The sequence below is a fragment of the Trypanosoma brucei genome, chromosome 7 (assembly GCF_000210295.1).
Source record: "Trypanosoma brucei gambiense DAL972 chromosome 7, complete sequence".
Taxonomy (NCBI): Eukaryota; Euglenozoa; class Kinetoplastea; order Trypanosomatida; family Trypanosomatidae; genus Trypanosoma; species Trypanosoma brucei.
In genome coordinates, this window is record NC_026740.1 from 727,468 (window position 1) to 746,561 (window position 19,094).

The 19,094-nt window shown below is 47.7% G+C and overlaps 12 protein-coding genes across 12 annotated transcripts; 2 read left to right on the top strand and 10 right to left on the bottom strand.

The window, feature by feature from the left end:
* Positions 1-82: 82 nt before the first annotated feature.
* Positions 83-1,504, bottom strand: TbgDal_VII2880 (hypothetical protein, conserved; the record flags this gene model as incomplete). The annotated part of the gene is made up of 1 exon (XM_011776312.1): positions 83-1,504. One exon carries the CDS (start codon positions 1,502-1,504, stop codon positions 83-85), a length of 1,422 nt encoding a protein of 473 aa, XP_011774614.1.
* A 789-nt stretch (positions 1,505-2,293) lies between these two features.
* Positions 2,294-2,803, bottom strand: TbgDal_VII2890 (hypothetical protein, unlikely; the record flags this gene model as incomplete). Its single annotated transcript, XM_011776313.1, has 1 exon — positions 2,294-2,803. The coding sequence occupies one exon, from the start codon at positions 2,801-2,803 to the stop codon at positions 2,294-2,296; it is 510 nt and encodes a 169-aa protein (XP_011774615.1).
* A 142-nt stretch (positions 2,804-2,945) lies between these two features.
* Positions 2,946-3,338, top strand: TbgDal_VII2900 (hypothetical protein, unlikely; the record flags this gene model as incomplete). Its single annotated transcript, XM_011776314.1, has 1 exon — positions 2,946-3,338. The coding sequence occupies one exon, from the start codon at positions 2,946-2,948 to the stop codon at positions 3,336-3,338; it is 393 nt and encodes a 130-aa protein (XP_011774616.1).
* A 42-nt stretch (positions 3,339-3,380) lies between these two features.
* TbgDal_VII2905 (hypothetical protein, unlikely) lies at positions 3,381-3,704 on the bottom strand (the record flags this gene model as incomplete). Its single annotated transcript, XM_011776315.1, has 1 exon — positions 3,381-3,704. One exon carries the CDS (start codon positions 3,702-3,704, stop codon positions 3,381-3,383), a length of 324 nt encoding a protein of 107 aa, XP_011774617.1.
* Positions 3,705-3,820: 116 nt separating this feature from the next.
* Positions 3,821-5,737, bottom strand: TbgDal_VII2910 (hypothetical protein, conserved; the record flags this gene model as incomplete). The annotated part of the gene is made up of 1 exon (XM_011776316.1): positions 3,821-5,737. The coding sequence occupies one exon, from the start codon at positions 5,735-5,737 to the stop codon at positions 3,821-3,823; it is 1,917 nt and encodes a 638-aa protein (XP_011774618.1).
* Positions 5,738-7,026: 1,289 nt separating this feature from the next.
* Positions 7,027-7,539, bottom strand: TbgDal_VII2920 (prefoldin, putative; the record flags this gene model as incomplete). Its single annotated transcript, XM_011776317.1, has 1 exon — positions 7,027-7,539. One exon carries the CDS (start codon positions 7,537-7,539, stop codon positions 7,027-7,029), a length of 513 nt encoding a protein of 170 aa, XP_011774619.1.
* A 996-nt stretch (positions 7,540-8,535) lies between these two features.
* On the bottom strand, positions 8,536-8,946 carry TbgDal_VII2930 (hypothetical protein, conserved; the record flags this gene model as incomplete). The annotated part of the gene is made up of 1 exon (XM_011776318.1): positions 8,536-8,946. The coding sequence occupies one exon, from the start codon at positions 8,944-8,946 to the stop codon at positions 8,536-8,538; it is 411 nt and encodes a 136-aa protein (XP_011774620.1).
* A 196-nt stretch (positions 8,947-9,142) lies between these two features.
* Positions 9,143-9,496, top strand: TbgDal_VII2940 (hypothetical protein, unlikely; the record flags this gene model as incomplete). The annotated part of the gene is made up of 1 exon (XM_011776319.1): positions 9,143-9,496. One exon carries the CDS (start codon positions 9,143-9,145, stop codon positions 9,494-9,496), a length of 354 nt encoding a protein of 117 aa, XP_011774621.1.
* A 454-nt stretch (positions 9,497-9,950) lies between these two features.
* TbgDal_VII2950 (hypothetical protein, conserved) lies at positions 9,951-11,129 on the bottom strand (the record flags this gene model as incomplete). The annotated part of the gene is made up of 1 exon (XM_011776320.1): positions 9,951-11,129. The coding sequence occupies one exon, from the start codon at positions 11,127-11,129 to the stop codon at positions 9,951-9,953; it is 1,179 nt and encodes a 392-aa protein (XP_011774622.1).
* Positions 11,130-11,604: 475 nt separating this feature from the next.
* TbgDal_VII2960 (hypothetical protein, conserved) lies at positions 11,605-12,489 on the bottom strand (the record flags this gene model as incomplete). Its single annotated transcript, XM_011776321.1, has 1 exon — positions 11,605-12,489. One exon carries the CDS (start codon positions 12,487-12,489, stop codon positions 11,605-11,607), a length of 885 nt encoding a protein of 294 aa, XP_011774623.1.
* A 371-nt stretch (positions 12,490-12,860) lies between these two features.
* TbgDal_VII2970 (hypothetical protein, conserved) lies at positions 12,861-15,626 on the bottom strand (the record flags this gene model as incomplete). Its single annotated transcript, XM_011776322.1, has 1 exon — positions 12,861-15,626. One exon carries the CDS (start codon positions 15,624-15,626, stop codon positions 12,861-12,863), a length of 2,766 nt encoding a protein of 921 aa, XP_011774624.1.
* Positions 15,627-17,141: 1,515 nt separating this feature from the next.
* Positions 17,142-18,503, bottom strand: TbgDal_VII2980 (hypothetical protein, conserved; the record flags this gene model as incomplete). The annotated part of the gene is made up of 1 exon (XM_011776323.1): positions 17,142-18,503. The coding sequence occupies one exon, from the start codon at positions 18,501-18,503 to the stop codon at positions 17,142-17,144; it is 1,362 nt and encodes a 453-aa protein (XP_011774625.1).
* Positions 18,504-19,094: the final 591 nt, after the last annotated feature.

Below are 19,094 nucleotides of genomic sequence, written 5' to 3' on the forward strand. Positions count from 1 at the left end.
TCCCTCCCTCCCTCACCAAAAAGAAAAAAAAACGACAAACAGGCAAGAAGAATATCTGAAAGAACAAGTTCAGAGATCCCCCTTACAACTTCGCCTCACAGCCATACTCCCTCACGAAGTCCTCAGCAACCAACCCAGCGAGACGCCCTGCAAGCTCAAATGCTGTTAGTCCTACCGCACGCACATCTGTCGCCTTCGCCGCATTGGCAGGAATATGAGCCGATAAGCTGTACTCAACGCGGGGGTCTTCCTCTTCATCTCTGAGAATAATGAGAGGCTGGCGCTTTACCTCACGTACAGTTATCGTCACACCCCGATCCGAGACGCGTTCAAACAGCCGCGTTTCATCTTCTGAGAGGTATACCAACTGACCATGTTCAGGCGGAAGTACATCAGCTACGTCATCATCAGCAAGCTTTATGATGGGTATAGAGGCGAAGAGTTCTACATCTTGTCGGCGGATGGGTGGACGTGAGCGAAGCAATAATCGAACATCAGGACCCTTAGCGTGCGTGCACCATGCCGTTTGCAAGTTCACCCATGCACTATTGACAGCGAGAACCTTGCCCTTATTGTCCAGGTCGACGTGTAGTTGATCTTTCGAACGTTTAATAGTTCCGCTGTAGGTGAGTTGCACACCTTTTCCGATGGGAGCAAAACCTTCCGGCTGCAGGAACTGCTCCTGTATCTTCGATAAACATGACTCAGGGAGTGTCGGCACCCAAGTGTACGGATGGTTCACCTGTAACCGCTGTTGGAGCGTGTAGGATGAAACGATCCGACGATTCTTTCGCATTACCGACGGCTTTAAAAGGAGTTTGCCGAAGTCCACGTAAAGTTCGCCATCCATTTGCAGATTGCTCATGTTCAAACAACACCACTGGAGAACTTTACTGTATCTAGAACGAATGGCGACATCCTTCTCGGACGCCCCGAGTGTGTAGCACTCTGTATTCGAAGGAAACCCCGGGAATGCCGTTGTGTTTACTCGTGAAACAACCACATCGGGTGCTGTGTCGCTAACGAGGAGTTGGAACGCCTTTGGGACCATATTGGCTGCCCCTTCATAAAAACCTGCTTGGGAAAGATCGAGAAGTGTTTCAGGCTGCATAACAGAAGCCTGATTCCATCGACCATATCCACCCTGTTGCCCATGCTGTTGGTGCTGTTGAGGTGAAGCAGCACCCTGCCCCCCACCCTTCACAGTAGTGTCTTTTGAGTGAAGATATTCCTCTACTTGTCGCACCACCGCCGCCTTCTTTGCGGCCGGATCCGTCCGTACACCGCAGCGCGACAGAAATCCTTGAAGTTGCGCAAGGGAAAGTGAAAAAAGATTCCCCTCATTCCATAACGCCCATACTCTCTCAGGTGTGACATTCTCTGCCGCCGCCGCCTGTTGATCCCGCATGTTTAGCGCTCCCTGCGATACACTGCCCTGATTCTGCCTCCTGACCATAATGTTGAAGGTACTACCAACAATGGAACGCCGCAATAAGCGAAGCATTTCGATGTCAATGACCCGTGATCCCTACACCAGCTTCCCTGCAGAGGGTGGAACACACGTAATCCTAAAAGAAAAGGAAAAAAACACCGGTTTCGTATTTCCCTCCTCCTCTTTTTTTTCCTCTCTCGTCCCTCAACACTTCAAAATCCCCTTCTTTCTTTTCCGTTCCAGCGTAACAAAGGGAAAACGTAATATTGGGTCTCTTCTTTTGTCTGTAAGTAAACACACTTTATCTTTTCTCTTTTCTCCTTTTTTTTTTGGTGTGTGTTTGTTTGTTTGCTTGTTTCCTCACAGCCAAAGTTCTGCGGTGTGACTTTCCGGTCTTTTGGTGGAAATCTGACGGAGCAAAGAGGCGCTTACAGAGTCAACTTTTAACCCAAAAACGTTAATACCCACCCTTTTGCTTCTATTGTGTTTCTGTTGTCGCTTCTGTACTTTCCGTCGTTGATGTTTATGTTGCTGTTGTTGTTCCTTTTAATTCCCTCCCGGCCTTCCAGGGTTGATTTTGGGTACACAAATTATCGCTTGTCCGTTCTCTCACCCTGTTTGCTTTATGTTCTTTTTTTTTTTCTCTCTCTCTCTCTTACACTTTTTTCTCTCTTATTTTTAACTTTGTAAATAAAAGAATATTCACAACAATACGAGCACTTCCCGCGACACCTTCAGTATTCAGCCGCCTAGTGCAAAATCTCTCCCTTCTATTTTATTAATTTGATAGGTAAAAAAAAAATAGAAAAAAAACAAAAGAAATAAATAAATAAAGCAAAAGTTGTTGCACGAACAAGTGGCTCAGTGGCGGAGGGAGAAAACATAGTTTCCTTCATTTTGTCCACGTATGTATAACGACACACAGGAAGAAGATAACACAACACCAGGGCTGACTTTTGCCCGGAAGGAAAAGGGTGAATAGAAAAAAAAATGATGTAGAACAGTGGTTTTAAAAGACAAAAAAGAATAGAGGGGTCGAAACAACCAAAGACAGTTAAAAAAGAAAAAAAAAAAAAACTTTCCTCTACGGAGAACAAAAACGGCAACAGAAAAAAAAGGAAGGGAAACGATTATTTGCATCGAAGCCATCTCTTGAGGGCGGGATGTTCCGTTACGCTCTGCTTCATTTTCTCTTCCACCTTTTTTTTGTTTCTTTCCGTAGAAACTAAACACGAAGCGGTCAAGGACCTCCGAACGAATTCGATCCGGAGGAAAAACAGAGAAAAAACCTTTTAAAAAAAAAAAAGAAAGCCGGACGTAGATAAACAGACGGATTGAAGGGGAACATTTTTCTTTGCACCACTCTATCATCAAATCTTCAAAACAGAAGGGAAATTGTGAAGTTTAATAGTCGAAAGGTGGAAAAATTATATCAACGGTCGAAGAGATCCGCCATAACCACAAAATAAAGGGGAGAAAAAAAGTTAATTTCGTGGTGACCGAACCCCCATCAATGACGACTCCTTTACGTTGCTTTTGTCATAGTTATTTTTCTCCCCTTCTACTTTACCTTCCACCTATATATGTATATGTATATGTATATATTTATTTATTTATTTTCCAACAACTCCTCTACTTTTCTACGTTTCTTTCTTTTTCTTTTAATTTCCTCCATTTTTTTAATGTCACTTTTCTTTGGTTGTTCCTGCATCCCTTTCTTCTTTTTTTTTTTTCCTCCTCCCCATTTCATTTATCCCTTTCATGTCGTTATACCTCTGATTCCTCCTTTTTAAAAGAAACACGCATCCCTTTCCATCTCTCTTTTCTTCTCTATCACCTTGTCTTCCTCATACTGTATCTATGGAAAACCCTCTATATACGAACGGAAGTGGGGGAAAAAAACTGAAGAAAATAATAGCAACAAATGCATAAAAATATATTTATATATTTATATGTATGGACGACTGTTAAACCCATTTCCCCGTCCTTTTCGGGAAAAAGAAAAAAGTAACAAAATAACTGAAACCACCATACAAACTTCAACTGCCGCTGACACTACTACAAAAAAAAAAATGCACATGCACATATTGATACAACTTAAGTGAAGTGTACATTTTATGAAAAGACCTCCCCCCCCCTTCCCACCCCCCAAAAAAAAAGGAATTGAATTTAAATATAAAATTTTCATGCATGCATAAGTGTGTGCAATTTCGTCTGTTTGTTTATGTGACAAAATTACAAAATAGGGTGATAACAATAACAAAGTACCCATGAAAAGCACGGAATCAGCATATATATATATATATATATATAGGTAAATAAAGGAGGATTGTGTGAATTGTTCATGTCATATCTTCTTTTTGTTGGTTACTCTATGGTGATTCCGTTCTATGCATCTATCGGCGAAGCGGAGCGAGTTCTCGAATTGAAGGAGGGAATTTCGGGTTCGCAATCAGCACTGCAGGCCATTATGCTACATGAACCGGACCGCTTCAGTGGTGAAGACCACACTAACCCCACATCAGCCGTAAATGACTCAAAGGAAGGATCAGCCGCTTCACCAAAGTCGTCATTTAATGATCGCACAGTTGACAAGGCGCCTTGAGGTGTGAGCCGTACTTCAACCCCCTCATCACAATCACAAAACCAACTCTGATAACCTCTGCAACCGCGAAGGGAAGAAATCTCCTTTCCTTCGTTGCACTCGCCTTCACCACCGGGTATTTCACGAACAAAGCGCTCAAAACTCCCAGGGACTCCAGTGGGGTCCGATATGATCTGTCCTCGCGGTGTAAACGTCACCGCAGCACCATTTCCTTCATGTACTGAATCCAACGTGTCAGAACGCTTACCTTCCCCAACACAGACAGTACTCTGACCGTACGGCTTCTGATGGTGTCGGTGGTTATGTCCCCACTGTTGGTGTCCGGCGCCCTCAAGTTTTTGCTGTCCAAGCTTTCCACGATCGGCACCGTGGTTGAGGTCAAATATCGCACGCACCTCTGGCGAACAGTTACCTGGCAATTGGTGAACACCACCGCACTGAGATTCAGAATCACAGCAACCGCGTACCCAGCTAAGGCAGAGGTTCCGCGGACATGCTGCAAAAGCGCACTCCGTAGGGTACCGGCATCCACCATACCACCGCAAGCATGGGTGTAACTCAACACTGAAGAGTGGCGACTCTGATGGAACTTCAACCAACTCCTCGTGAAGGACTCTGCGTTTGCCGCGTTGATCTTCAGGGGTAGCGGATATGGGCCCGATGCGTTGATCATGTGATACGTTCTCTGACGACACAGCAGAGGAGTCAGCGGCATGAATGGAGGCAGGGAGACGACCTGCGACAGGTCGACCTTCACGACGGTGAGCCCACGAACTGTCATGGGACGTATCCGCCACCGGCACAGAAGAAGAGCGACTCCTCGTAGCAATGCTTGTGTTGGCGTAATGACTGCGGCGGATGGCCATCAAACGAGCCTTATCTTCAATAAACTGAGCTGCTTCAGCATGCTTGCTGCCGAGCTCCAAAAGAATCCCTACCAGCTCCTCGACACCCGCCTCCAAAAGCTCCTTCTCCACTGCCCCCACACTAAGGCGGGCGGTGGGATCAGTTTTGAGAGATTGCTGAGGTGGGATGGAGCCAGGAAAGTGACTAAGAAGTGAGCACTCGACATGCTGCTTCGCACCGCCAGTTCCTCGACGGCCACGTGTCGTTGTGGCAAAGGAACTAGAGGGATCGCCCAACGAAACATCTTCGGAACAAACCGATGGATCGGAAGTGAACATGTACGATGGGGACGCGACAGCATTTCCTGAAGGAGGGAAATCGCCTGAAATGGGATGATGAGGCCTGCAACCATAACTTAATGTGTAGGGTATGCCTGATGGGGAATCGTACGACTGCTGCGATTTCCGGCACTGAAGCAGAGGACCACAAGGGCTGAGTTCCACTCCTGCACCGTTGACGGCCGCCTCCTCCGAACCGCGGCGGCTCACAGTGGCGGCCGCGATAAGGTGGCCATAGCGAGGTGGTGTGAGGGCTGAAGTGTACACGTTCCCAGCAGCTATAGCACCACTGCTGGTATACGTCTTTTCTGCATTCATTGCCCTCTCTGCCACCACCGGAGTTGCATAATGTCGTCGATAATGAGTGACCACAGCGTTTGATACCCTTCTAGTGGATGGGGTAGTATGACACTGTAAACACTGGCCGCCATGGTGACCGAACTTACCACATTTCTGGCACTCTTCCCTCCCACGCCAAGAAGTCGCGGATGCCACTGGGGATGCTCCGTGACGCATATTTCGGCTCAGCGGACTTCCAGTTGATGTTCAAATCTTTTTTTCCCCCTCTCTCTTCAATACTGGTCAACGCCCTTAAAAGAGGTTACCCTGTACGGTGATGACCTGCAGCGAAAACAACTTTAAAGAAAAAAAACGAACCCTCCCCCTTCCTTTCTTTCCTTCCTTAACCACACTTCCTTACCGTAAGTCGTTTTGGTCTTCCTACCGGATGTCTCTCAAGGGACCCCGCCAAATGGCAATAAAATTAATAATAAAAAAATAAATGGCTGTTTCGAGTAGAAGAACTTGTGTGTTAAACTCCACGGGTCCTGCGTTGGCAGCTTACTGTTTTGTTCCTCAGACAGTTATGTACCCTCTACAATTGATCTAACGTTCAGCGATAGCGAACAGCGACGATGACGATCGAAGAAAATGGTCGCAAAAACGGCACACTACCGTTCACCCGCTAATTTCTTAGTTTACGTTTTCCACACCTTTCCCTTTGTCCTCCGCACTTCAATATAACACTCCTTCGCTTCTATAATTTGGGTTTCTCACTCTTTTCTGTTATGGCACGGATGCCAATAATGTATATACCTTCTTTTTTTTTACGTACACGCACGGTGCTCTACTTTAGATTGATCTTTCTTCGTCTAGCAGTGACTAATGTCCGCTAAAGGGAGTGAAACACCAAAGAGAAAGAAAATTTATGGGGAGTTATAGAGAGAGAGAGTACGCTTCGGAGGTGCCAAAAGTGAATGAGCGAAAGATGTCGATAACAACAGCACGCTGCAATGCCACGCGGGTATGGAAGGGGAAGGGAAGAGGATAAAGAGATAATAAATGTGTGCAGAGTCGTAGTAGTATGGAGAAAGAAAGATTCCACTGCGGGTTGCACATTCATTGGCCTCTCTTCTTTACCTTTCTCAGGTACTCAAAGAAGTGGAAAGATCGTAAAAAAAAACCCGGAAGTCAAAACATAAATACAGAAATATTTATGAGAAACGACCCCCACCTCCTCCCGGCTTTCCGGCCACCCTCAACCCTCGGTTTGTCCCCTACCCCGTTCCCGCATGAAAGGTTGTGATAACAGCATCCACACATGCTAGTCCAACCCAACTAAACACTGAAGTATCCCTTAACCTTTGGTCATCTCCCCCTTAACTGCTTTTTTTAACACGCTTATATTATCCCCCGCTTATGTCTCTTCTCGCCATGCGGACAATAACAAAACAGTAATGACAAACAGGCGGAGCGCGAGGCGAGGAGGAGACAAAACCGGCACCGGCAACACAGGATGAGTGCCACTAAGCCACCGTCTGCGCTTGTTGTTGCTGCTGCTGCTGCAACTGCGCCTGCCGTGCACGCATGGTATCTACCACCTTGCCGAGTTGTCCTTGTTTTACGCGCAGTTTCTGCTCTATTGAATTCATATTTTCCTGCACCGCCTCGGCGCGTCCAGTGAAATACGTCGCCGCGGCACCCATCGGTTTCTCAACGAAGTAATCCGTGCCCACATCCACTAGCACACCGTCACTGGGGACAATTTCGCCCATCACGTAGAGGGCACTGCTGATGCACACGAGGGCCTCCTGTGGCTTCTGTTCGTTGGATGCAGCGGCCTCGCAAACCTTTTTGTACTCGCCCAGCACTTCGCGGTTGCTCACGAAACGAGAATGGACACCCCGAAGGCTCTCATAGGCAGCGGAAAGGTTCTGCACCTCGAATTGAAGCTGCTTTCGTAACTCTTCAAGTTGCTCGAGGGGAAGTTGTGCAATGTTGATGGCACCGCCACTGCCTTCACCTTGCTGACCACTCATTCCACGTTAGTTTTGCTTTTCTTTTATTTTTTTGAAGATCCACTTCTTAAATGGTTAAATTAATATCCCGTTGTATTTGTTTTGTGTTCTTTCCTCCTCTCTACACACTCCTTCCCTTTACTACACACAGAAAAAACTACTTGATTGATCACGGCACATTGCGTTTACGAGTGAACCGGTGTAGGCGTTCATAACGTTTAGTCGAGAAGCGGAAGCAAAATAAGAATAAAAGTTGAGCTCGTCCAGAAACTGTGGTGCAAAGGTGAAGACATGCCTCAAAACGGTAAAAAGAAAAAATTAAAACAGTGAGTCGTATTTCCACACTGCCGAGCCGTTTGTGAGTAGCATTATAAAAAGGAACTGATATTTACCAAATGTACACACCGAAGTAACGGCCCGTAGTTCAAAGTGAATGTTTGATCATGTAAGAGTAGAAAGCTTTTTAAAAAAGGATTAAGAAAAACACTGTGTGATTGCTCTATTAAACCGGCAAGATGCACAAAAAAAAAACACGACTCACTCAAACGCGCTTAAATTGACTCCGAACCACTGGAAGAGTTACGAAGCAAAAAAAAAATGAGAAAGGACATTTGAGAAAATGAGAGAGTTTGAACCACAATATATTTCGTAAAGGCATCAATCAAGAAAAAAAACGTACCGAGACAGGCTCCCTCCGAATTCCACAACTCCCCCATTCATTCACACCTATCTGCTTTGCACTACCTACAAGGCAATACACGCTGCGACACGTTCCCCGTTTACTGGAGTTGATGAGATGTTTGGTTGTAGGGGTAAAAGAATGTAAGGAAAAGGCAGTTGATGTAAGTATAACTGGGTGTAACGCGAAACCAGTGCTAGTAGCGGTAGTGAATGACAACACGATCCTACACACCAAATAACAGAGACAAGAGTCCCCATATTCCATCGGTGTGAAAGAAACGAGCTCAGGACAGGGCCTCCAAAACACATCCCTTGAAACCCTATTCACCGGAAAATTTAGTCCTCACCACCAAACTCCTGTGTTGTAGAGGGTGAGCAATCACTCCCTGTAACTGATTGTGTCGTTTCCGTCAATGGTTTCACATATCGCATCATATGCGGTGGCGGGGGGATGGGGACGTCGGTCCACTCAACTTGCACTCCGGCGTCGGCCGTGAGCGGTGGCGGTGCGTATTCTACCAACGGAAGCACGGCGTTGTCCTCAATTTCCTCCTCATTGTCTAACTCCAGTAACAGTTCCTCAAGGTAGGGCATGCCAGGGATGAGGTTCGGGTACTCCCCGCGAGCGTTCGGCACTGCCATATGCGACACGTCATCACCAGGTATCAAGTAATATAGCAGGCAAGGTTGCTCGGGCACATACGGCAGGGTTTTGTTGTCCCAACGGCATGGCTGCACCGTAGGCATCGCAGCTAAAGGGAGGAAAACAAAAAAAAACCTTCGGAGGCAAACTCCACTACAGTCGAATTGGAAAACCGTTGGACACTACTATCGCAATAATCTTTTTCATAAGAGCAGCAGCACAATAACAATAATAAAACCGGGAAATTGAATTCTGCCTCTGCTGTGGGAAAACTCAACCCCTCGGTGGGGGCCGCACAGTATGCCTGAACGCAAAGGGAAGGGACAAATTAAAACGCAAAAATGTGATGGCCGATGCGACAGCATGCACGATGCACATTTACGCAACGGGAAGATATGGCAAGTACCTTCTGAAACTCACTCTGCGCATGCAAATGCAAATGTAAATGCAAAAAAAAAACGGTGCAGCAACGCGCACGATCATGGCCATTACAAACGACATCAAACAATAACAAAGAAAGGGAACAAGGGGGTGAAGAACTTTGCGCCCCGCTGGTTCACCTTATGCGGAGGAATCAACAGCAATCGAAAAAATGTAAAAAAAAAAACAATATCAGGCGATATGGTGAAACCGAACTCTGCCCCCGGATCATGAGGAGTGGGGGCGAGGGGGAAGAGCCAAAATGCCCCATCAGACCACTAACAAGGAAAGCGCGCTATTGACCAAAAAACAAACAAAGAGCAAAGCGAAGCGAAGAATGCGAGCGAGCCAAAACAACATGCACAGTAACCCCGAACGGGAAAAACCATCTCCGAAATGGTTCGATCACTGGCTTTGTGCGGCCGCGCGTAACACACCTCACAGAGTGCTAAGTGAAGAAAAGTGAATAAAGACAACCCAAAAAAACCGTCACGGATACCGGTACACACACGCACCAGCACAATCATATCACAACAACAACAATACGTTCACTATTTACGGTGAAAACAAAGCACGTCGTGCCCGCAATCTGCAGAGTTGGATAGCAGAGGTGTGGAGTACGAATTTACAGAGAAGGAATGTAGCACAAGATCAACTCTATGAATTTTGCGAGGTGGAACGAAGGTGATTATCTCAAATCCATCTCTTCACCTGTGGCTTCATTGCCCCCATCCCCCTCTACCTCTACCCCTATACTCTCCTCCGTCTTACTACCCTCTGTCCCCACGTCACTTTGCTCTCCCCTGCCCTCCCTTATCGCCTCCACGTGATCTCCTACTTCTTCTTTTGCCTCCTTCATGCAGTTGGTCTGATTGCTACTGTTTGCTTCCACCTTCCCGCTGTCACTCCCTAAACCCGAGTCCCCCATGCCACTTGACTGGGTAGTTTTCGGACGTATCCCAGTGGGCAGTGGCTTAAGTGGGGCTAATGTGCTGATGATTTCTCTAAAATTTTCCTTTTCCACAGCGGAATCGACGATCACACTGCTGGTCCCTCTCCCCTCTCGTGACAGGGAACGAGCGTGGAACTTTCCCACAACGTCTCCACGAGCAACCGGGCTGCGGACGCTGGACGGGCTTTTTTCCCCTTCCCCTTCGTCTGCCGCGTCGATCGACTGCGGTGCACCATTGTCGTCATGAGCCAAATCCTCCGTGCCGAGGGTTTTGAGCCACGCTCGCGCCGCTACTGCATCACACTTCCGGAACCTCTTACCCGACACATCGTCTTTCACGTCGTCCTCAACTGCCTCAGGTTCCGGAGAGGCCTCCTCGTTTACAACCTCGATATCACCATCCTTGTTGTTTTCCGCCTCCCTGCGAACCGCCATCTCTACATCCGACTCGTCTAACTCCTCAAACTCAGTAGTCACACCTCTGTCTTCTTCAACAACATCGCTGTTACCATCATCACCAACTGTGCGCCGCTGAAGCCATCGTCGGTGGTGCTTTTCAGCCTCGTCGAAAATGGGATCAAACTCCTTTTCCCCACGTTCCGCGGTACATCCCTCGCCATCCATATCGAGAACTTGAACACCCACCGTTTGTCCATCAACCCCCGTGGATTTTGGTCCCGCTACCGCACCACTGGCATGAGAATATTCATCCGCTGCTGAGGGAGACGTCCACAACTTCAGTCCTCTCGCTACGGAGACGTACTGGTGCAGACGGAAGTATCGTATAGCGAATAATATACCACCCACGACAGGAATAACTAGTAGCAACAACAGGAGGTATAACAAATTGACCGATTTGCTGCCTTGCTCACTGGAACTCGTCGACGCGCCGGGCACCTGAGAAGCGCTACCCATCCCCCTCCCAAAAAAAAAAAAAAATAATAATAATAACTGGAGTAGTCTCTCTTCTTATTAGCACGGTTGCTCCCCACAAATGCTCTACAGTGCCTACACCGAGCCACGTGTCCCCACCCCCCCCCCCAACCATATGCAGATGACAGAACGAGAGGGGAAAAAAGGGAAAAAAGGGAAAAAAGGGTGAATGCGGGGGCAAAAAAAAAAAACAACAACAAAAGCAGTGATGAAAATTATTTAACTGAAACGCAGCAAAACATAGCCGATTCGGCCGAAACGACAAGCGGTAAATGGACATATTCTGCTTCGTAAACAATATCTCTAGAGAGAGAAATCGAGCATGCCCCAACTTGATGATGACGATAGATAGTGAACACTAGCGTAACAAGTGAAAGAAAAAAGCCAAAGGAGAAGTCATCGAGACACGGAACGCTGCAACGCAAGAAGGCATCAGGCACAAAAAAGGAAGGCAACGTCACCAGCGGTTAATCGCCTCCTCATTGATCGGCCGATGCCAGGCCCGACCAGTCTCCTGCAACAGGCGTTGCCTCTTCTCCCGGTCAGCAATCTTCACCCGCGTCCACATCACCTCAGCAACGTGCTTATTATCAAGGTACGCCATCCAGTTTTTCTTGAGAAGTCGCTTCTCATCCATAGCTGTGTACGGTGCTGGTATATCTAATGGTAACGTTTCCTTCTTCGCTCCAGGTGCCCCGCGCGGTCGATACTGAGGTCCGTGCAAAGCAAAATATGTTTTACCGCGGAGCGTAAGTGCCCATGACTGACCCCTAGGACTGTTTATCCACTTCTGCTCCCACTCCTGCCGAGCACGAACTTCGTCGGCGGGTTGGCGAGCCTTCGCCGCGGGGATGGTGCGGTGCGTGTGACATAAATTATTGCTATCGCCCGTTTGCAACACCCCGCCAATGGTCTCAATAGAGTTCTCTGACACGGTGTAAAACTCTGGGTTGTCGCGAATACCCATGACAATAGGCTTCAAATCCTTAAGAAATTGCTTGTAAATGTTCATCTCCGCTTGCTCCATGAGCTTTCGGCCATCAGCGCAGGCGTTGGCGTACGCTGAAAGAATAAGTTGTTGCTGCTGGTAAAGTGTCAGATCCTCCACGCATGGGTTTACTCGTACGCGTTTGAGGAAACCAGCAGGGGTTGTGACAACTTCTACACGGCCACCCCACTCGCGCCCTACGACCTCCATGCGATCAAATCGTATCTGGTACTCATACTTGTTATTGTATACAAAGGCCAATATTCGATGAAACTGACGTTCCGACATGAGTCTACCATGGTGCGCCCAAAGCGCGCCACGCACCCGCTCAGTGATACGACGGTACACTTCCATACGATATGAAGTGTACTTCAAACTGGTTTCCCTCGCTTATTTACTAACTCACTCAACGGTTCACTTTAGCTGACGCTATTATTTGGTTGGGCAGGGAACCTGCCACGGTGGTATCAGTGCACTCGCAGCAGTTTAACAAATAAATGACTACCTGCAGAGGCACCAGATGCGTACGCGGCCGACTTCCAAGGTTGTATGAGAAGATAATAACAGTAACAATATAAAATATCAGGGAGCTAATTAAATGATTAGAGAGCATAGAAAAAAATATGTGAACACAGAGGAGGGATGTGGGCGACGGGGAAGAAGAGAATAATCGAAGGCGACGGTATACACGGCAAAAACGTTACAACATGCACCAATAAAGCCAACTACCGACCCTTGACTCGAGGAGTAGGCCAGTACGTCTCACGCTCGCCGTAGTGCTTCCACAACCCCACTGGCATGGAGCGGTACGATATTTTAGATGTGCTGTTGAGATGCATTTGCTGCTGGGAGCGAAGAGTTTTCGTGTGGCGGGTCTCATTCATATACTTTGCAGCTGTTACCTCACCTTCAAATTCCTCAAACTTCTCCGTCACACGCCCACAGTTGCGGAGATATGCTTCACACTCTTTCTTGGTCATCCCCCTCATCGCTGCATCCTGCTTCACACGCTCAGTCCTTCTCTTTAGCACTTCCAAAGCTGCCCAGGGTGCGGTGGGTCGCGCAGCAACCGCCTGGCGCATGTACGTGTGCGCTTCCCATTGTGCACGGCGGCCCGCCACGTCGTCACATGCGGCAGAAATCAGCGATGGCCCGAACTTCTTCCCCGCCTTGTACTCAGCAACTCGGCCGTCTGACTCCTCAGCAAAAAACTTGGTCCCTGATCCTTTTTGAAGGCGCGCGCGCCAGCGTGCTTCCTTCGCCTGTTCGCGTTTGCTCCTCGGTTTCTGCGTCTCGCGTTGCGCGTACTGGTCAATAAGATTCAGGAAGCGAGACACACCACCTTTTGATGAAGCAGGTAGCGTGTGATTTCCACCACCGTTCGTGTTCCCCGCGCCAATTACCGCCGACAGTTCAGTTGTCCTACCCGGAGCTTCACCACCATCACCATTGCCTGGCCCATGCCCAACTCCCAACTGTGCACCATGGTTAGCCACATCCACAGGGCCTCCAACATAACTCGTACCCCCTACTTCTAGATCGATTACCTCTCCTTTCAGAGCTGAATCACGATCGAATTCTCGAAGTTGGGCGTCAGTTTGATCCGGAGTGCCGTCACCGTAGGTTAACTCAAGTGTTGAAGTGTCAGGTCGCTCCAAACCGGTGTTTAGTCGGAAGACGCCGTAGGCGCTTGCGTGTCGTTGAAGTGGATGCGCGCGCCGCCATGCAAGGAACCTTTCTCGCCGCTTTAATTTGGAGTCCCCTCTAGATTTACCAATATGAGGTGCATCATCATCGTTTTGAAAGGTCAGAAGGGGCTCATCGGCCATTGAATCCGATACAGGAGTCGGTACCGCGTCAACGGTGCTTTCCTCATCACAGTCTAACGAAAGAACGAACTTCCGCTCCTTTGCAGATGGTTTTGTATGAAGTGGAGGCTGAGGTGGAGGATGCGAGGATGCAGTCGAGGGCACTAAACTAAGCCCTGGTGCCTTAGCGTCCTTTCCAGCCACTTCCCTCACGCTTCTGGTAGATTCAAAATAAGCCTTCGCCATCCGCGCCTCTAAGCATCGAGCTTCACGAATTCTCTCCTCCTCCTTTTCGAGTCCTAGCCGCATCTCAGCATCCGCTTTGGCTTTAAGAATTTTTCGAAGTCTGTCACCAGGAATAAGTCCAGAAGTTTCAGCAATAAGTCCTCGCAGCATTTCAATATTAGTCCCATCATTTGCAGAGGTAGGAATAATAAACGGAAACACCTTGCGATACTTTCGGCGATTCTTGGTGATGACACTGTAAATCTGCCGCATGACAGAGCACACGCGCGAATGGGGCACGGAATCGCATTTCGTTAACACGACAAAAAACACTCCATGAAGATTTTCCAACCATGTAAAGTAACGCAAATCCACCTTAGTAAGTCCTCGTTCGCAGTCAATGCAGAGCAGAAGCGTATTCACCGAACGTCTCACACCGAGATACGCATCTGTCAACTCAATTGCCTTATCACGCCACTGCTCAGACATCCCCTCCAGACCAAACCCCGGAACATCAACAAAAGTGAGTTGAAGGCCTCCACCCGGTAACTTCACGAGACCGTTACCCTTCACGTTTAGATACCGCTGCATCTCCTCTGGGGAAACGCTCTGATAGAAGGAAAGTTTCCGCGTCGTGTTGGGTGTGCTGCTTGTCTTTGCTACTTGTTGACCGAGGAGCGCATTCAACAGGCTCGACTTCCCAGCGCAAGCCTTGCCAACAAGGACAATTTCCTGATACAAGTCGTTGATCTCAAAGAAAAAGGTATGCTGATCGTAAAGAGTGGTCCGGCGTCGCCCACACCTCCGCTGCTCCACAGAGGTAGCTGTCGAATGCCCTGCGGAACCGCCTTCTTCATCGTCGCGATACATACCTGCCTGCTTAACCAAAGAATAATGTTGCCCCAACATCACCTTATTCCCTAGGCTTATAGCCTCTTCTGTTATCCTCCCGAAACTAAGAGGCGGAGCCGGTACTAATTTGCCGTTGTATGTGTAGTCCGAAGGATCCGGGTGAGTCACTTGATAAAGTACACGTCGCCGCTTCTCAACAAGCCGTTCCCGGGCCTCCTTAAAGGCGTCAGTCACCAAATCGATAACGTCAGTGCCTATACCCCGAGTTGCCGGGTGATGCTCACCAAACTTCATACGTTTACCAGCGGCAGATACTTCTTGCAATTGTCGTCCGTGAGAAGGATCCAAAACAATGTCGTCGTCTGTGGTGTCTGGAACAGTGCAAAGTACATCGCTGGCGCAGCCACTATCGGCATCCATAAGAGCAAGTCGTGCGCCATTCGGATCCCTTCGTTTGGAGGATGCCAGAAGCGCGTCACCATCCATCACCTTCCTTGTGTCTGATTGCTGTTGCGTGTAGTGAGGTCGGCTGCGCAGCGGCATTCGGCCTAAGAGATCGAATGCAGCGGATGGACCGCACCGCCGTAGTGGAGTTAGCCATGGCATGCAACTTTACGTTTGTGCAAAAGTGCAATTGTAGGCAGGAGAGAGAAGGCAAAACGAAAAGAAAGTGCGCAATAACAATGAATGAAGCGACTCGACACTGCAAAATCGGGTTGCCCCTGCTATAAACAAGCAACCACACATGTCATGAGGTCAATTTAACAACCAAGGCGAAAAGAGCAGCAAAAACCTTCTTCCTCTCCTTTATGCATTTGACGGCTTTTTCAAATGAAAATAAATGCGTTAAAAAAAACAACAAATCGGTTTACTAAAGCCCTACACATACAACCTCTTTTGATTTGGCGAATCTTTATTTCCTCTTATTCCTTTCTTTGACTTTCCCTACAACAAATAACAAACATATCGATAGTGGTAAAATAGCTTTTCATAATCTTTAAAATGTACTAGAACCTCCCTCCAACAGGTACAAACATCATTTACTTTTTTTCTGCTTCTTTCTTAATCAAGATGAACCTCCGGGTTTCTACACCCGCCCGGAATCGAAAAAAATAATGACAATAATAGTCAGTGCATGACACTGAGAGTCACAATAAGCCTGTTCGTTCGCTTTCGATTCCCCTCACGCCCTCAACACTTCCACAGTTTTGCTCTTCCGTCGCCGTCTCACACAATAGTGGGAAAAGGAGCGTGATACTGAAATGGTCAAGAATAATACAGGTAAACAAATAATATAGATACCGTGCGTTCGATCAACACACACAAAAAAAAGAAATAAATAAATATATATATATATATAACCTGTGGCAAAAAAAAAAAATAATAATAAGCGGCTGCAGCGTAGCATCCGTTGGGACCACAACCTTGCATCTACCTTTCGAATGGAATGGCAGCGGGGTGGCCACACTAACTTTCACCTGAGGTTGTAGAAAAAGGGAATGAAGGAGAGTGGGGACAGTTAGGGAAGCCCCCATAATCCCTCATGATAGGTTGAAATTACTTGTGACGCGACCAGGGGACTAGAGTGACACGGGCGTACAAATATAGAGATCCCCAAACAGCACCTCTCAAAATTCCACTGCATATCTCCTCTGGTTGAATGAAGAGCTTTTCAACCCCCTCTACCTCAACCATCACGTGACACCGCTCTTCACAGCGGGAGCGGCACTCTCATCCGTATAACATTGCTGCCTTCCCCCCACGTAGTGCATCTGCACTTCTTGGACCGTAACTACGCGGCACGACAGCAGTGCCAAATTACATATGGTTGCAAGCACATGCCACAAAGTAAATAACAAAATCATCGACGCGTGTTTTGCCTGTATCGTCGCCGTGGTTATCGTAAACTCGCGCCCTCCACCTCCGTAAATACATGATCCCATTCTCATCTCTGTTATTCATGTCTCCCCCGCCCTCAATAACATGTTGGTTCTTCAATTAAGAGACAAAAACAAAAAGTTCATCACATGAAATACACCCTCCTTAACGTAATTAACCTCATACATAAAACGAAAGGATATATTTGGCGATGAAAAACTGAACATGGAGCGTAATACGATCCTATTTGTCGGCCTCCCGCGCACGGACCCTGATATAGTGAAGAACGGTCTGCAGGTCATGCTTCAGCAGCATCAACTCCGAATTTTCGCGTTCGTACTTCTCGCGAGCCTCCGATAGTTCTCCTCTGCTGCTATCGACAGCCACATGTTGCTTCTTCAGCGTTTCCAATGTCTCCCGAGAAGCGTGCTTTTGATCAGTCAACAAACGCTTTAACCCTTCAATGTCTCCATTCAACTCCTTCATCTCATTATTTAAGGCATACCGCTGTTGCACCAACTTACTTTCCATGTCAGCCACGCGTGCCTCACGAATGTCTCTTTCCTTCGTCGTGGTTAACAACTGATCCTTCACGTGAGTACCACGGCGTAAATGGAACAACTGATCCTTCTGCAGTTGCCGTAGACGTTCACGTTCTCCCTTCGTAGCTTCAATTTCAGCCTTCATCCCATTAAATATCTCAGCTTTTGCCTTGTCACGAGAGTCGGTGGTAGCGTTCACCTTCACCTCGTGGGCACGATATAAGTCTTGGGCAACACGATTACTTGAATCAAATGATGCTCTGGCATCCTTCAGACGAGATGACAAGTCTTTGACATTTACACGCCACCACTCAGGAAGGTCCGTCTCGTTCCTTGCGATGTATCGTTGGCGCTCTTTCGTCCAGCAGGCTTGTAAATATGAATTCTCCACTGCTGCCTCCAGCTCCTCCACCTCCCGTTCCACATCACCGTCGTAGTAAGAGGATATATCACCAAGATCAATCTGAAGCAATGCGCGCTTCCTGTCATCCTCCAGTTGCTCAGCTTCTCGTCGGAGTTCGATGATATCTTCGTACATGTTCAGGTTTGGCTGCATCTCTTTCTCATATGCTTCGAATTCCCTCAGCTCCTTCTGCAGCCGAATAATAATCTGCTCCTCGGTTTCTTCCTGTTCTTCTTGGGGCAGCGACTCAGCCGCACTCGAGCACCCCACATTATTGACGTCACCCTCATCTGTTCGCGGGGCCTCCTCCCCCAAAAGTTCACCATTAAGATCCCTTTCCCCTTCGATTTCATTGCACTGGGGGATGACTTCGACTAACTTCCCAGAAAAAAAATTTGCCTGGTCTTCAGCTGCGGCATCACCCAACTCATCGGCGGCAGCTTCAGTCGCCGTTTCCGCTAGTCCTGACATAGCTCCTGCTGCCAATCCTTCAGCGTCTCCTCCTGCCAGTCCTCCGAGAGCATCGCTTTCCGCCTCATCCTTCGCCACACCCGTTGATGCGCCCTCACGCAGGCTCGCCAACCTACTCCCAGGTGAGACGGCGGCGTTGGAGCCCGGGCTCCGTGCATTCTTTGCGGAAGACAGTGCAGTGGTGCTCATTGCCTCAGACTTTCTTTCCACTTCCTTTAAACACAGTCTATTGCCTTTGCGCTACACCAGTCTTAGTTAGGTATGTGCAATGATATCGTAGCCCTCAGTGCGTATCTGGTTTTGCAGTTGAGGGGTCGTTCTCGCTTAGTTGTATTGTTCGCTTGTTAATTGGTCACTTATCACTTTCTAACATTGATAAATGGAACCCCAATGGTGAAGCAGTGTGGTACCAGTAAACAAACATCAGAAAAGAGTTGAAAGAAAAGAGGTAACGGAAATTAAAGGGGGAAAAACAGAAACATAGAAGGAGACCCCCAAAAAAGGGAAGCAGCAAATAACTGCAGCAAACGGACAGGCAGGTGCTAGACAGGCAAGCACCTCCCTCCTCTGGAGACGGTTCAACATGGATCACTTACACACATTTTTCCTCTTCGACTTTATCACGCTCAATTCGTTTTGTGCTTTTTCCAGGGGTATAAAGGAAAGGAAAACACAAGAAGTGCAGTGTCATCTGAAATTGTCAATATGAAATGAAATCAAAACAACAAAACAAAAAAGAAAGGTAAAGTAAAAGGCAAAGTAAGAAAAAAGAAAAAAGAA